At 50.5% G+C, this 17,058-nt stretch overlaps 1 protein-coding gene across 2 annotated transcripts in view; it reads left to right on the top strand.

Moving 5' to 3' along the window:
- Positions 1 to 17,058, top strand: part of EXOC4 (exocyst complex component 4) — a 305,007-nt gene that overhangs the window by 272,778 nt on the left and 15,171 nt on the right. The window contains exons 15-17 of one of the 2 annotated variants that reach the window (XM_066182652.1): positions 6,859 to 7,000; positions 8,890 to 9,068; positions 10,370 to 10,529. In XM_066182652.1, the coding sequence (XP_066038749.1) occupies positions 6,859 to 7,000; positions 8,890 to 9,068; positions 10,370 to 10,529 (481 nt within the window). Of the gene's footprint in view, positions 1 to 4,190; positions 4,515 to 6,858; positions 7,001 to 8,889; positions 9,069 to 10,369; positions 10,530 to 17,058 lie in introns of those variants that run through there. The other variant, XM_066182653.1, reaches the window with a different exon arrangement.

The raw sequence follows: 17,058 nt of genomic DNA, 5'->3' as shown, positions 1-17,058 counted from the left end.
AAAGATGGAGAGCAGAGAGTCCTCCCTGCTCCTCCTCGGTGTGACAGAGGTGACTCCTTGCCCTGCTCTGGAAGGGGCAAAACAATCGTCAGAATTACGGGATGGGGGTCTCAGCATCACAGTCACCATTGGGTCACTCTGATCTCAGCAGCGCTTAAATTCCCCTGGGATTTGGAGAAAATCACTCTCAAATAACCAGGAATTGCGGAGAAATCAGGCCGAGTTTGACCATTCTGGTGCTTGTCCCTTTTTCTTTCCCGTTCTTCACCCCGGATTTGAAAACTCTTCGTCATTCCCATGGGTGTTCCCATTCCCACCTTCCTCTGGGTTCCCTTGGACAAAACTCGGTTATTCTTTGTCTTCCAGACCTCCGGGCTGCTCCTTTTGCTTTGCAAACCGATCTGTTAAAACCGAACAGCCCTCAAAAAAAAACCCCACTTTTATCTATAATTGTAAAAAAAAAAAAAAAAAAAAAAAAAAAAAAAAAAAAAAAAAAAAAATTGCTAAGGATCTGTTTCACTGTATTTATTTTCATTAGATTCTACTCCTGGGCACCAGGACACTGATTAACTGCAGGAATTTTATTCTTTTCTCTTCCACTAAGCCCAACAGACTGGGAGATTTAAGGTTCTTTTGCAAATCCATCCCTCTCAGAGCCGGAGAAATCCTGCAGGGAGGTTTTGAGGGCGTTTTTTGGGAAGGTGCAGCTCAGAATCCTGGAGGATTCTGAGGAGAAGGGGGGTGAGTTTTTGAGTTGCTGTAGATTGATGGAAGTGTCTCCATGGAGCTGTGATTTTCCCTGTTTTTAAGGAAAATTTGGTGAAGCACCTTGAAGCAGGCAAAAAAAAAAAAAATCCTTCCCAGAATTCAGAAGAAGCTGAAAGAACTTTTCAAAATCAAATCACTTCTGAGATAATAGAATTCAGCCCAGGAAATAATAATTCGGAGAAGGGCAAGTTCTGGGAAAGCTACATCATAAATGATTGAAAACAGAGGAATTTTCCCAGTTGAGGAGCACTGGAACAGCAAATCCTGGACTTTTTAGGGAATCCTTCCATAGTGAAATCAACTCTGTTCCTAACCCTGTGTTGGGATCCTGCTCTTATTTTTCCCGGAACAATTTTGCTTCCTACAGCGGAAAAAAAACCCCATTTTTTTAGTGAAAAACACCTGCTCTTTGGAGGTTTTTTTTTAATGAACCAATTGTTTTGGGGTGCTCTTCAAGCCTTTTCCAGACTGCAAAGTGCTTAAAGAAAAATGTGGATCCACCAAACCTTCCAGGGGTTGTGGGATGGAGCTCGAACCTCCCCACACGCTTTTTATGTTGCCCCTCTATTTTTATTTAACAGATTCCTTTTCCCCAAATATAATCCTTTTATTTTTTTTTTCCCCCTCCCAAGGCTGCATCCTTGCAGAAAAAAAACCCAGAAAACAAACCACTTTTTGGAGGAGTTATTGCCTTTTAAAAAGTGCTAATTTCCTGGGGAAATTTATGCCCGGCAGCGGAGGCAGGCGGAGGAGCTCCGCAGGCAGCGCTAACGAGACAATTCATTAAGCGCCGAGTGTACACAGGCCGTAAAAAAAAAAAAAAAAAAATAAAAAAAAATTAATTCCCCAAATGAAAAACTAATAGAGTGTTTAGGCCGCTCTTTATCACCGGTGACAGTCTGGGCTCTGCTCATCATTGCTGTTTACCCAGCTGATGGGGGCTGCAGCTCTCCCTGACCACCTAAAAGGTCGGGATGCTTTTTTATTCCAGCTTTGTCCCCTCCTCCTGCACTTGGATTTTAAGGACACAAAGGCCGTGGGAGGAAGTTCTCAGTGCCAGCCCTTGATTTTTGTCTTCTTGTTTTCCATTTCCTTCTTTCTTGCCTTTTTTTTTTTTCTCCTTGCAGTTCTTCCCTGTGTCGCTGTCAGAACCTCGAGGAGATCTGCGAGGGGAAATCCCTTCCTTAACTTTCCTCCAACCCAACCCTATTTTTTTTTTTTCTCTCCGAGGAAACGCGACTAATTAGTGGGAATTTGCTCCAAGGTTTATTAATGAGCGGCTCTCCCCAAGCTCGTTCCCTCTTCACGTCTGTTTGTCCTACCCACATAACTTTGTCCCTTTGGCATTGATCCCAGTCAAAGGTGAATTCCCAGTAAAATGCTGGGAATTTAGACCTTTTTGACAGTTCACATCCCAAATCCAGGTGTGAGGTGCCAGTTGGACTGATGGGCCTTTGAAGTTCCCTTCCAGCATTCTTGGTTCCATTCCACGATCTTGGAAGTCTTGGGAAAAATCATTCCGCTGAGTGTTTTGTTTCCCTGGGTTTAAACCCTACGAAAGAGAACCATTTCAGCAATAGCTGGGTGAATGTCTGAAGTATTTGTTGGTTTCTAGGAGGCCCAAATGTTCACACCTCAGGGAAGCCCAGGGAAGGTGTCAACCCCCAAATCCAGCTTTGCTTCCTGAATTCCCGTCGCTCTGAAATGAATCCCGTGAACCGTGGGAGAAGCAAAACCCAGCTCCAACTTTTCTGGCTCATTCCAGGCCTGGAATTCCCAGCTGGAAATGGACCAATTTAGGAGAAGGCAGTGACTGATCTGTACCTTGGAGTCACCTTTTGGTGGGGTGTGGACACCTCGGGGACAATTCCTGTCCCCTCACAAAGTTTTCCTCACCAGCAGCACCTTTCCCTTGCTCAGCTGAATCCCACACAGAGGTGGCTTTTAAATAACGAAATATTTTAAAAATTACTTTTTTTTTTTTTCCATGCTTTTAGGGTGTTAAAGTCAGAGGTTTCCTGGCAGAAATCCCGCTGAAATAAATCCTTGATGTTGGACCTGATGTTCACACCCTGCCTCCTTTAAAAAATAATCACACCTCTAATTCTGCCCGGCTTCACCCAAACCTTTTTTTTTTTTTTTTTTTCCCTTTGAACACCAGTTATTCCCCTTTTTGGAGGTGTTTTAGCAGCGATTTTGTGTCCTTGTGGCATCGTCTCCTCGTGCTGCTAAAAGCTGTGGGAGAACTGAGTCAGCTGGAATGGCAGTGATGGATAAAACCCCATTATCCAGGTTCTGCCTGCTGGGAACTCAAGCACTGAGAGACAAAGTGATGCCCGAGATCCCCAGGAAAGCCTCCAGCAGAGAGAGGAGTTAACCCCGACTCTTTAAAGGCTTAATCCAGCACCTACCCCACGACAAATTCCCTTTTCCCTGTGTTTTTTTGGAGTTAGCCCTTCTGGAGAAGAAGGGAGGAAGAAATTCAAATTTAAGGAGCTGCGAACTGATCCTTAAATTCAGCAGGAGCTTCTTGCTGCATCTCTCTCCCAAAGAAGAGGGATTTTTCCCTCAGCAGAGCTGTAAAATGCCTCAGTGAGCCTTTCCTTTGCCCCATAAAGCAAATCAGGGAATGCTGTGCCAATCCTGAGCTTTTTGGAGGTTCCTTCCTCAGCTTCAGGGCGCAGAGTTTGTCTCCTGGGATAGATTTTGCTCCTCGTGCTTTTAAACCACTGGTGTCTGTCAGTGGTCACTCTGCTCACACCTGAGCGGCTCCAGGGGTTTGGTTTCACATTCCAGAGGTCTGGAAATCTGCACCCACGGATTTAGGAGGCACAACCTGTCAGGAGGGCACCGTGGAACTGCAGGGTGACTGAAATCGTGGGTGACAAGGCCTGGGCTGAGTTTATTTATTTATTTTTTTGTTTCGTCAGCTCTGCTGGAATGAAACGTTTCTTTCTCCTCAGAGGGAGAGAGGACTCGGCTGTGATTTCAGCCAGGGAGGAGAAATCCCAAACAAAGCTGGGTCTTCTATCCAGCAGCATGGAAAATTCACCTCGAGCAAACGAGTCTGTGAAGACTCCAGGATGATCAAGGCCAGTGGAGCAGGACATTGGCCAGGAGTTGGAAATGAGTTAGGAAGGAGGACAAGGGGCAGCAAGAATTGGATGGCTGGTCTGTTTTTTCCAGCATTCCAGATTTTTTTTTTTTCTCCCTTTTTCCATCATTTCAGCAATGAGAGATATCCCTCCCTTTTTCAGTGTCGTGGGTCCACAGCCCCAGGAAGGCTCAACCTTTACCCAAAGAAATGCCCAACTCCACAGCCAGCTCCAAATGGCTTTTTTTTTTTTTTTTTTTTTTTACTCAAAGCCCTTTAATAATTCAGGCTCTGATTATTTTTTTTTTTTTTTTTTTTGCTGCTCCAGCTCATTTGTTGGCTTCGTGCTGCCAAGGATGATGGAGTAAAACTATCCGGAGTGAGACTTAAAGGAATGGGATTTTCTCTTCTGGACGCCCAGAGAAGAAAGGAAAATTGATGGGCTCTGAAAGGGCTTCCTTTGAGCTCCAAAAGCAAAAATAAAAAAAAATCACACACAGGAGAAATTCAGATTCATCCCCCCCCCCAAAAAAACCTCCTCCCTGAACACCCAGAAGGATTTCAGAGCAGATTGTGCCCACCTCCCTCCTCCCCTTATCTCCACTGACAAACACAATTACAGCTTCACTTAAAGTGCTGCAAATGAGTTGTGGAGGGGGGAAGAATGGTGCGTGAGCATCTCCCTGCAGCAGGAAGGAGCTGACTCCTGCTTTTTTCGGGTGATGGCTCCATCCATCTCCAGCACTTCCAGGGTGGCATCTCTGAGAGGGAGCTGGCTTTGCTGAAGAGAGATGATTCCTGCATCTCCGGGAGGATAAAAAACTTCTCAAAATGTAGGATTTGGGGCTTTAAAAAACGATATTTTTTTTTTTTTTATGTGTGGTAAAGGTGGAGGTTTTCTGCTTTGTCCTGTCACCAGATAATTATCCCTAGACCTGACCCCAAGTCCTGCCACCCTCCAGTGTCACCTGGAGGACAAACAGCTCTGCCCAAGTGCCTCCTGAGAGTCCTGGGATAATCTGGAATTAGAGGCGGTGTAAACAAGCCCCTCACCCCCTCGCTGATAATTTCATTTCCTTTGTGGGGCAGAGCTCAGAGAACGGCTGGGAGGAGTCTCAGGGAGGGGGAATCCTCATTCCCACCCGGGCTGGATTGTCACCCTCACTTCCCTCTTTATTCCTCTTTCACTCTCCAGCCCAGTTCATTATTTCCAGCAGAATTTGCCAGCCTGGGAATTTCTCAGTGTTCCTTGGCTCAAAAAAAAGGAAAAAATTACTTGGTGAATTTTGCTGTGATCTCAGGAGCTGCTGGGAGAGGTTAATTCATGGAGTTAATTCATGGAATGGTTTGGGTGGGAAGGGACCTCCAGGATCACCTCATTCCAACACTTCCCACCATCCCAGGTTGCTCCAAGCCTTTTCCAACCTGGCCTTGGACACTTCCAGGGATCCAGGGGCAGCCACAGCTTCTCTGGGCATCAAAGATCATCTACTTCCATGTTTGTGATTTCCACACTTTATTGTGCAGTTCCCTCTTGTTTGTTCACCACCTCTGCTTTAATTTGTTCTGTTAAAAAAAAAAAAAAATGGGGTTTTTATCTCCTCACTTTCCTTTTTTTAGTATCTTTTCAGCCTGGATCTGAAGGTGTGTTTAATTTTAGGCCAATTATTTTTAGCGTTCAATCCCAAGTTCCTCTCCCAAAGCAGGGCCGGGGATGTACAGAAGTCACGTTTCCTTAAATCAGCGCCACTCAAAGTGGGAGCTGTTTGTCTGCAGCTCCTTGGGATCGCACAGATCCCTCCTGTGCAGGGTTGTGTTGGATCTGGGAAGGGCCTGGAGCAGCTGGAAAAGGGGCTCAGCCTGGAGAAAACGATTCCATGATTCAACAGAGAGATGGAGAACTCCGTGAGGGAAAGAATAATGTAAATATAAAACATCAAAGAATGAGGTTGGGCTGGAAGTTCAGTCCCAAACTTTGCCTTCCCTGTTGCAGAACGAGCCAGCAAGGGTAGGAATCTTTTATATGGCACAGGAATCTCTGCCTGAACCCATGGGACACAGGGATTGTGGGGCTGGGATTTGGAGATCCAGGAGATCCCTTCACGATCCCATTATTTAATTCAGGTGCTCCAGGGCAGCCTGATCTCGCTCTGCTGATCCCCCCGGGCTGGGTGTCAGCTCCCAAGTGCTGCTTGAAGCCTTGAGCTCAGGTATTTGGGATGCACTTCCTCAGATTGGGGTGGAGTGTGGGATAACAGAGGGACCCTCTTGCAGGGAGGGGGTTCAGGGCTCAGGCCCTGGGGTGGAATACAAGGGATGAAGTTACGGAGTTGGAGCTGCTCTGGTGGCTGGGATAAAATCCCAGGAGCTTTTCCAGAGGTCTCAGTGGGAGGGAAACGATCCATGAGCAGGTCGTGGGTGTTCCATGTGGTTTCATTTCTTTTTCCTGCCACGAGGGATGAAGTTGTGGACTTAGACCTGCACTCACAGCTGGGATAAAATCCCAGGAGCTTTTCCAGAGGTCTCAGTGGGAGGGAAACGATCCAGGAGCTGCTCAGGGCTGTTCCTGTGGTTTAATTGCCTTTTCCTGCCCAAGAGCTGTGGTTAAGGACCAAAACCAAAGGAAGGCTCCTCTGAGGGGATGGGGACTCACCTGAGCTTCATGGGGACATTGTGGTGACCACAAAGGACCCTCTCACCTCTGGGTGCCGTGCCCTGGCTCCCAAGCAGCTCCTTCCTCCCAGCAGAGCAAGATAAACGCTCCTGGACTCTGCAGCCACAGGAATTCTCACCCCAGAGCAATCCCTTCCCAGGAAAATGTGTCCTGGTGGTCGATGAAACCCCTCAGATCCACGTGGGAGTTCAATCCGTCGCAGGAGCGCTTTGCCCCTTGATCCACTCCTGAGTCCGAACACCCAGAGCTGGGACGGGAGCGCACGGGAGGCTCCGGATGGGATGGAGAATGTCCCAGATTGAACTCTTTTCTCTCTTTCCAGCCATGTCCCCAGGCCAGGACAGCCATGCCAGCCTGGAACACCTTCCTGCATCCGAGCAGATCCTGCAGAGCCTGAGTGAGCTGGCCAGGTCCTTCCAGGAGATGGCTGATCGCTGCCTGCTGGTGCTGCACTTGGAAGTCAGGTAAAAACCTGGAATTTGGGGATGGAGTGGGGTGGGTCTTGGGAGGCTGCAGGTGAAGATCATGTCCAGAGGAGACAGATAAATTTGTCCACGACAGCATCCAGAAATTCCAGATCACCGAATCATGGGATGGAGGCAGGATAGCCAAATTTCCTAGGGAGGTTTGTATCTTAACTAAAAAGAGAATTCAGGAAGAAATTCCTTGATGTGGGCGTGGTGAGGTCCTGCCAGGGGTTTCCCAGAGAAGCTGGGGCTGCCCCTGGATCCCTGGAAGTGTCCAAGGCCAGGCTGGATGGGGCTTGGAGCAGCCTGGGACAGTGGGAGGTGTCGGTGGCACTGGATGATCTTGCAGGTCCCTGCAACCCAACCCACTCTGTGATTCCATGATTATGCTTCAGAGACCAGGAAAAATGTGAATTTTGGGGACTTTTGCCCTTCCAAAACAACACAACGGTGTTTTCATGGTCTAACAGGTGTCTCCACGGGTGTTTTTCTGGGGATTACAAATAGGAGTTTCTCCTACTTTTTCAAACAGTAACAGGAACTGGGGAACCAGCTGGATTTTTTTTTTTTTCCAAGGGCTGGATAATTTCATGAAGTCTCTTTGCCTTCTCATGCAAAGATCAAAGGCAGCAAATCCCTTTCTTCAGGCTGCCAGCTGTCCACTCCAGGGCTGGGAGGACGTTTTTCCCTGGAGAACTGTTTAGGCCAGGTGTATTTTCATTGCTTCCCTTTGCTCTGAGGCATCAAATAGGAGGGGAACGTCAGAGGTTTGATGGATCATCAGCTGGGCTGGAAAAACGGGAAGACAGGAGGTGATGCCTGAGGTAACCCCGGACTCGTGGGATGGGTTTCTGGCCTCTGTGGCTTTTTTGTCACACTTGGGTTAAGCAAAAATCCCTAAAATTGAATTCAGGGATAAATTTTTTGGTGGAATTTAGAGCGGAGCCCGGCCCAGCTCCTCCAGTTCTTCCAACAGGAGCCGAGTTTGGAGCTGTGAATTCACCAAACCACCGTGTCCAAAGGGTGGAAGGGATTGATTCAGGAGAACCCCAGCGGGGTGGGAGCTTCCCTGGATCCCTCACTCTGCATTTCCAACCACCTGCAGTAACAGGGAACAATCCCAGTCCCTCTGGTGGCTGTTCCCAGCAGGATTCTCTGTTCCTGCCCCCATTCCCTGGATCCGTGCCATTTCCAAGGTGCACAGCACAATGGGACACTCAGGGCACACTTGGGACGAGCCTGGTGAATTTACCCCACCTCTGGCTGCTGCAGGTGCAACCTGAGGAGACACCAAAACAGCCAGGAATTCGGGAATTGTCTCCTGGAATTCTCCAGGAATTTTGGGATTTCGACACAGTTATCCCCTGACTTTCTCCTGCCCCAGAGCCCCTGTTCATTCCAGATGCAGGTTGGTGTTGTCTCCTCCTCCTCCAGTACCCCCCTGGACATGACCCTGGGGTCACTGAGATCCTGCTCCTTGGATTGGGATGTGCTCCTTTAAAGGAGACATTCACCAGGCCATGGAATCACATCCTGAGATCCTGGCAAGGTTTGGGTTGGAAAAGACCTTAAAGATCATCCAGTGCCGCGGGCAGGGACACCTTCCACCATCCCAGGCTGCTCCAAGCCCCGTCCAGCCTGGGAATGGAAGCAGCTTTTGTTGGAATAACCGTGAAATTTTAGGCTACCTAACGTCTGTTGCGGGATTTTCCTATTTCAAAACAATAAATAAAATTACATGCAAGATGCTTTTACTCTGGGAACGGCCCTAAACTGGACTTGCCAACGACGGGCACCTCCAAGGGTGTTTTCCAGGGGACATGGAAGCCAGGAGATCTCTGTCACAGCTTTGGGCCCTGGTGACGTTTCCCCCTCGTGCCTGGCAGGGTTCACTGCTTCCACTACCTGATCCCTCTGGCCAAGCAAGGGAATTACGCCATCGTGGCCAACGTGGAGAGCATGGACTACGACCCGCTGGTGGTGCGGCTCAACAAGGACATCAGCGCCATCGAGGAGGCCATGAGCGCCAGCCTGCAGCAGCACAAGTTCCAGTACATCTTTGAAGGTCAGGCCCTTCCCAGCCCTCCCTTCCTTGACGAAGGGTTTTTCCATTCTCATCCCAGAGCCCCCGCGCGATTCCTTCCGGGGATGAAGGAATTGTCACCTTCAGGACACGGATGAGTGAGGACCGTGTGGGGTTTGAGCGGCTGGGAGAGCTGGGAATGTTCACCTGGAGAGGGGAAGGCTCCAGGGAGAGCTTCCAGAACATTCCAGGGCCTCAAGGGGCTCCAGGAGAGCTGCAGAGGGATGGGGACACAGCCTGCAAGGACAGGACACAGGGAATGGCTTCCCACTGCCACAGGGCAGGGCTGGGTGGGATCCTGGCAAGGAATTCCTGCCTGGGCTGGAATTGCCAGAGCAGCTGTGGCTGCCCCTGGATCCCTGGAATGTCCAAGGCCAGGCTGGAGCAGCCTGGGACAGTGGAATGTCCTTTGTCCATGGATGGGGTGGCACTGGATGGGCTTTGAGGTCCCTTCCAACCCAAGCCATCCTGGGATTCTGTGATTCCCTGTTTGTTTAGAAGAGGGAGATGACTCCACGCCGAGCCACGGGGACCATTCACATCCTGCTGCAGTTGAATTCATATTTATGATCCTCCTTAATCACAGACAGCTCTTAAGCCTGAGTCTGGGATTTACAGATGCCCCACACTGGCTCCCTGCACGTGAACCCAACCCTTAATTTAGACTTTTAATTGGCCTCTGGGCTTGCCCAGGCCTGTGCAGTGTAAATCAGGCTGGGTTTTTGCTCTCTGTAATGTGACATGAGTGGATGCATCATTCTGGGGATGGCTGTGCCCCTGAGCCCCCAGCTGTGTCCTTCTGACATCCTTCAGACACAGGAAACTGTTCAGGACTGATCAGAGAGGGGTTGTGCATCAGGGGCATTGAAATGCAGCTCATTCCTGCTCCTGGAGACTGAGTTTTCCAGGGAAAACAGGGAAAACACCGTCCTGGATAACAGATTAAAATCCCGTGGTTTTACAGGCGCTGCAGTGACCCATGACCCCAACCCTAACCCTTGCTCTGCCCAGACAGGGAGAGGGACTGGAAGGGACATTTTGCAAAGCCTGATTAAAAATCCGTGCTCGTGATAACACAGCTCTGACTTTTGGGGCAGTTTCGTGGTTTTTACTAAAGAGCTGGAAAGCCCTAAACCGCCCCATGAAGATTCCTGAGAGTTTTCCAGGTAAAATCCAATTATCCCTTGACTCAGCTGACATGCACCACTCAACAGTGCTCATTTTTTGGGGGGGTTTTTACAATGAATTATTGGCACACCAAACCTCTTTCCCCCTCCTTGCAGGTTTGGGCCACCTCATCTCCTGCATCCTCATCAACGGCGCCCACTACTTCAAGCGCATCAGCGAGTCCGGCATCAAGAAAATGTGCAGGAACATCTTCATCCTGCAGCAAAACCTGACCAACATCACCATGTCCCGGGAGGCTGACCTGGACTTTGCCAGGTGAGCACGAACCTCGGGGGGTTTTTTCTCACTTTTTGTCACTTTTTTTTTGTGGCGCCCACGGGAGCAGAGGTGGCTCTTTCCAAAAGTCTCGGGTGGCCGGATCAGTGTCAGGTGGGAAGGTGCTGGTGGCAATTTTGGCTTTCCTTTTGGCTGAGCAGCGTTCTGAGGGGCGTGGAATCATGGAGTCAGGGGGGTTGTTGAGGTTAGGGAAGATCTCCAAGGTCATCAGGTCCAAAATGGGGATCAGTTGAGGTTGATGTGAGGTCCCACCAAAAAGTGTCTGCTTCCTTGGGGCTTCTCCAAGACCAAAACCCAGGCCAGGGAAAAGCTCCCTAAGGGAGTGGGTAGAATTTAGGATGAAATTTGGGCTCGGATTTATTCCCAGGTGAGAAATATTCAGGTCTGTTGAAGGCTCAGGGTCACCAGATCCAGGTTGGCTTGAAGGGACATCTCCCTCAAGTTCTGTTACCCTGAAACGGCAGGAGCAGCAAAACAAACCCAAAACCGTGTGTGACATTCCCCCTGCAAACCTCTGCCACATTTTGGGATTTCTTCACTCAGGGAGGACTGAGGGATGAGCAGATGGGTGAAGGCAAACCCTGGGCAGTGGTTTGGGCACCTGGGAGCTCCTCAGGTGATCCTCTGTGGCAGCAGCTGGGTCAGGAGGGCACAGCTGAGCCCAGGAACCGCCACAGGAAAGGTCTGGAACTTGGAAAGGAGGGAATAGGGTCAAATGAGAGAGGTTTGTGGGAAACTTGGATCTGACCCACCACGAAAACACCGGGAAAACTTGGTGCCATCACTGTTGGAGGCTGAATCGGGCGGGAAGTTTGAACTCCCCGGATGAGGAGTGTGACTGAGGAGCGATCCTCGTTCGTTTGGGATCCCATCTGGGCATGGATCATTATTGAATTCATTTCTTCAGACTGGCCTGAGGAAGTTGTGAATGCTGAGGTCTGCAGGAGGGGGAGGGAGACAGATCCATTAGGAGCTCTGCAAGGAATAAACATCCCAAATTTCATCTTTTCTGCCTGAAATGACCACCCTGTGGTGAAGGGATTTTCTTGATATCCAACCCAAACCTCCTCTGGGACAACTTGAGGCCATTTCCTTGTGTCCTGCCCCTTGTTCCTTGGGGGAAGAGCCTGATCCCCCCCCTCCCACAGCAGCTTTGTGCAGATTTCATCCCATCAAATCAACCCAGCAACATTTTTCTATTATTGCTTTCACGGCTTCGCCACTCCCCTCTTTTCTTTTGGGGCGTAATTCCACGCTCTGAGGAGTCTGTTTGATTCTTTAGCTCTTCAGATGACTCCTGAACGTTGAAATGTTTATGACCCGGGCTCTCCTTTCACACAAACAAGGCTCTGGTGAGCAGAGCCCTGCCCTGCTCACCTGAATTCACAATCACCTCGGCAAGGTTCTCACGTCACCCCAGGGACTCCACACCTCACCCAGGTCTACTCAGACTGTTAAATAAACATAACAGTTCCCCTCCAGAGAGCATAAAACAACATCAGGCTGGGATGAAAGCGATTTGTCCCTCTGTGATACGGCTCAGGCAGGAATCTGGAAATGCTCTGTGCTGTGGTTAACTCTCAGTTTTGCCTTTTTCAAGGTAAAGCGGTTTTTGGGGGGTTTTTTTTCTTCATGTGCAGGGGCAGTGGCAGAGCTGATGGAGAAATCCTCCCTTCCCCTTGCACCTCCTGGGATAAATATTCCTTCCCTGTTTCACTTCTCCAGGGAGTTGGAGGATCATGAGTGGGGCAGGAGATTCCCAACCCTGCCTGGATATTTCTGTGTCCAGAACACTGAGGGTTCCAGGAGCAATTAGCCACAATTAACAATCAATGCGTCACTCCCCACACAGCCCCTCTCCGTGCATTCAATCCGAATTCTGGAACACGTCCCTTTTCTCAAAGTGAACCCGTTTAAAATCAGTTTGCAGGAAAGACCAGACCAGTTGAGAAAGAACCAAAAGTTGGTGGGTTTTTTTTTTAAGGATTTTCCCGAGCTTTGTGCTTTTGATTTTGCTTTTATTTTTCACTTCTGATGTGGTCTTCAAGGCTTTTTAGAGGCCTCAGAGAACGCTGGGCACCCCCTTTCTCCTCTGAAGCCAAAATCACGCGGAGGATTCACAGCAAACCCAAACTGTTGGTCCAGGTGATGCTCTTGCCGTTCAAACCCCATTTTTCCAAAGCTCTGTGACCTGCAGGTGACAACAGCAGCATTTGCAGCTTTGGGAGCAGCCCCATGGCAAAGGGGAAAATGTGTTTTAAATGAATTTTGCTTGAAGATTCTCAGTTCAAGGCAGGGAGGGTCTCGGCAGAGCAGAGCAGAGCAGGAGCACGTTTCCTTTGGGGGGAAAAAAATTAAATTGCCAAGTGGTGTGAGGAGGTTTGTTTTTGTTTTTTTTTTTTTTTCCACCAGGAGAAAGGGTGAAACGGGCTGGTTCTGACTGCTGAGGTGTCACAAAGGATTTGTAGCATTTGCTAAATTTCCTGCAAATATTGATGGGTTTTTCACTCCTGTGTGTGTTCAGTATCCAGGCCAGCAGAAATGCAGGAGGTTGTTGGGGTTTCCACTGCTTTATTAAGGAAAAAGCGGAGTTTTCTCCCGGTGGAATATCCAGGCACGCGCTGCAAGGCCTGGGACTGAGCGTGACTTCCAAGTGCCGCCAAATTTCCAAAGTTTCACAGCCAGAATTAGATTTAGGGCAAGAAAGGGATAAGAGCTTCAAATTTGATTCCCTTGTGCCTTCTTTCCTCTATCCCCACCTGAAATCCTCTGGGATTTTATGAAGGTTTCATCGGAGGCGGTCACAAAGGGGGAGGATTCTGCTTCAGACTCAACCCTCGAATGAAAGAATCACTGAAAATACCCGCAGCTTTCTGAGTCACACAGGTGTCAGAATGGAGCGGTGAACTGAGGCGATGGCAAAGGGAACAGAGGGAGCAGGGATGAAATGGGAACATTTTCTCTAACGAGTGTCGCCGCGACCGCGGGATCGAAGGTTTCTGAGCAGTGCTGTCACTGTCCCCGGGCCTCAGGTGGTGGCAGCAGAGGGACCCAGAGGTGTCCCCACACCTGGAGTCGGTTGGAGCTTTCCCTGTGCTGCCATTCCACTCCTCCAGCAGGGACCAGGAATCTTTAATTGCTGTGGGTGACATCACCAGGGACAGTGGCTGTGACATCACCAGGGACAGTGGCTGTGACGTCACCAGGGATATTGGGTGTGACATCACCAGGGACAGTGGCTGTGACGTCACCAGGGACATTGGCTGTGACATCACCAGGGACAGTGGCTGTGACATCACCAGGGACAGTGGCTGTGACGTCACCAGGGATATTGGGTGTGACGTCACCAGGGACAGTGGCTGTGACATCACCAGGGTCATTGGCTGTGACGTCACCAGGGACAGTGGTTGTGACATCACCAGGGTCATTGGCTGTGACATCACCAGGGACAGTGGTTGTGACGTCACCAGGGTCATTGACTGTGACATCACCAGGGACAGTGGTTGTGACGTCACCAGGGATATTGGGTGTGACGTCACCAGGGACAGTGGCTGTGACGTCACCAGGGACATTGGCTGTGACATCACCAGGGACAGTGGCTGTGACATCACCAGGGACAGTGGCTGTGACGTCACCAGGGATATTGGGTGTGACATCACCAGGGACAGTGGCTGTGACGTCACCAGGGACATTGGCTGTGACACGTCCCTGTGGCAGATGTGGCACGCCACTGGCACTGCTGGTGGATCCCCAGGGAATTGGGGTGGGGAGGAGCCATCAGAGCTCCACTTGTTCCTGCTCTGGCCACCGATAAACCCAAATCATGGACTCACAGGATCATGGAAGTTGGGAAGGATTTTTAAGACCCTGGAGTCCAAGCTGTGCCCGATGCCCACCTTGTCCCCAGCCCAGAGCTGTGGCTGCCACATCCAGGAATTCCCGGGACACTTCCAGGGATGGGGACTCCAAACCTCCCTGGGCAGCTCTTTCCAATGTTTAGCAACCCTTATGGAGAAGGAATTTTCCCTAAAATCCACCCTGAGGCCATTCCCTCTCCTCCTGTCCCTGTTCCCTGGGAACAGAGCCCGACCCCCCCCGGCTGTCCCCTCCTGTCGGGGATTTGTGCAGAGCCACCAGGTCCCCCCTGAGCCTGCTCTTCTCCAGGCTCAGCCCCTTTCCCAGCTCCCTCAGCCCTTCCAGACCCTTCCCAGCTCCATTCCCTGGACACGCTCCAGCCCCTCCATGGGTTTGGGAAATGCTCCCATTACTCAAACTCCGTCTTTTTTCCAAGGTCAGGTTGGACACTGGGGCTTGGAGCACCCTGGGATAGTGGAAGATGTCCCTGCCCATGGCACGGGGTGGCACTGGATGATCCCTTCTCACCCACAGCATTCCACCATCCCCTGATCCTGTGAAAGGACAGGTTTAGGAAGGGTTGGGAAGGGTTAGGAAGGTTTAGGACCCTGTCCTGCCAGGCCGGGCAGTTTTCTGCCCGATCGTCCCCGGATTTCTGCTGTTCTCTGCCGCTCGAGGCTGTCCCAGGGATCAGCAGTGACCTGCTGCCATCTACTGGGAGCTGCCGAAGGAAAAAAACAGGCGCGTTTAAACATCCCCGTGCTCTGGAGGAAGACTTCTCATTGCCAAATCTCACTTATCTGTCTGATTTTACTCTTGATAAACACCGTGGTTGTGCCTGGGTGCCCAGGTTGCCTGAGGGTGGAGCTGGTGGAGGGAATTTTCCTCTGGGAGCCATCTTCGAGCTCGATTTGTGTGTGGAGAGCATCAGGCGCAGCAAATCCTGACCTGGATGCCTTTGTTCAGGGTCAGGTGTCTCTGCAGAGCTCCTGCGATGCTCCCCTGCCGCCTGTGGGTGATGGAAAACATCTCAGATGTTCTCCTTGGGGCTGCCCTCAAGCCAGGACTAAATTTGGGGTCTTCAAGGTCCTTCTGTTTGAGTAGACCCCACATTCGCTGAGTAAACAGGGTAATCCCCCCACTTCCTAGCCCGAATTGTGAAAGGTAAAAAAAAATCCCCAAATCTTCACAGTCTGGATCTCAGGAAGTCCCTTCCCTCCAGGGGCTGAGGAGCAGGAGAGGCTCTGGAGGAAGATCTCCCCCAGTTCCTATCCCGAGTTGTGAAAGGTTAAAAAATCCCCAAATCTTCACAGTCTGGATCCCGGGAAGTCCCTTCCCTCCAGGGGCTGAGGAGCAGGAGAGGCTCTGGAGGAAGATCTCCCCTTTGCTGTCAGCCGGGCAGAGATGTGTGCTCTCCACCTCAGAGTGGACTCCTGTGTGTCCTCGTTTGGGCTCGCAGCCTTTAATTAACAAAGCTGCTTTCGTTTTCAATTAAGGGCTCGGTTGCTACAAAACCCGCGTTTTCTTTCCCTTTTCTTTTCCGCCTTGTTTGCTCCGCACTCCCCCCGTAGTTTCCGCTGAGCTTTGATCTCAGTGCGGGTGTAATTAGCTGTAATTAGCGGTTTCACCACATTAATCAAAAATCCCCCCCCGTCGCAGAGGATTAAAAACCACCCCTCAGCTTGACGGCCTCGCCCTCACCTTCCTCCTTCTGCTTCCCCAGGGGAATTTGGGGGATCAGAGGGTCCCTGTACGGCCCTTCCCCAGACAGGTGCTGCCCCTGCATCCCGAATATCCACCTTTTTTATGGGATCATTGAAACTCCCCAGGGCAAATCACCCGTCCATGGATTTCCCCCCTCCCAGTTAAACCTGCGGCTGCCAGGAGTTTTAGGACGGCACCCATTTGTGTCTTCACGGCGTTCCCTGGAGCATTTCTTGGGGTGCCTCCCCTGCTTTCAGGACATTCGGAATCATGGAATTGTTTCGGTTGGAAAAGCCCTCTGAGATCATGCAGTCCAGCTGTTCTCCCAACAGTGCCCCGTGTCCCCAAGTGCCACATCCACATGGATTTTAGATCCCTCCGGGGATGGGGATTCCTCACTGCCCTGGGCAGGACAACTCTTTTGGGGAAGGAATTTTCCCAGTATCCAATCTAAACCTCCCCTGGCTCCAGACACTCCCCCAGATCCTTTGGCCTTTTCAGCCAAGTGCCTGCTCCAGGTTTCCCAAACTTTCGTCTTTCCCAGTCCTTCAGGAGCTCCTGGAAGCTCTGGCATGGCCAAGTCCTCTGCTGAAGCTCCCCAGCTCCTCAGCACAGGAGATTTTGGGATATTTTGGAGATTTTGGAAGACGTGACTCTGCTCTGAGGAAACCCTGCTCATCTTCCATGGATCTGTCCACTCCTTCTCCTCGGGGCTGCTCTCAAATACTCCTCCCCCAGGACAGCACCCTTGAGGCTTTACACCCCGTAGTAACCCCAGAGTAACTGGATTAGGGGCTAAATCCCCCTAATTCGGAGGAACACAGCAGTTCCTCTTCCCCCTGAGCACGCTGGATGTGGGAAGTCACCCACTCTCCATGGGGATGGCTCCAAGTGCCAGAAAGGAAGGACCTGGAAAATCTCAGCAGGCTCTGCAAGGCACCAAACCTGC

The sequence above is a fragment of the Chamaea fasciata genome, unplaced genomic scaffold (genome assembly GCF_029207755.1).
Source record: "Chamaea fasciata isolate MVZ Bird 193981 ecotype frontalis unplaced genomic scaffold, bChaFas1.0.hap1 SCAF_5, whole genome shotgun sequence".
In the NCBI taxonomy this organism is placed as follows: domain Eukaryota; kingdom Metazoa; phylum Chordata; class Aves; order Passeriformes; family Sylviidae; genus Chamaea; species Chamaea fasciata.
Note: the sequence above shows the minus strand (reverse complement) of the source record. Positions and strands in the feature narration are given on the sequence as shown.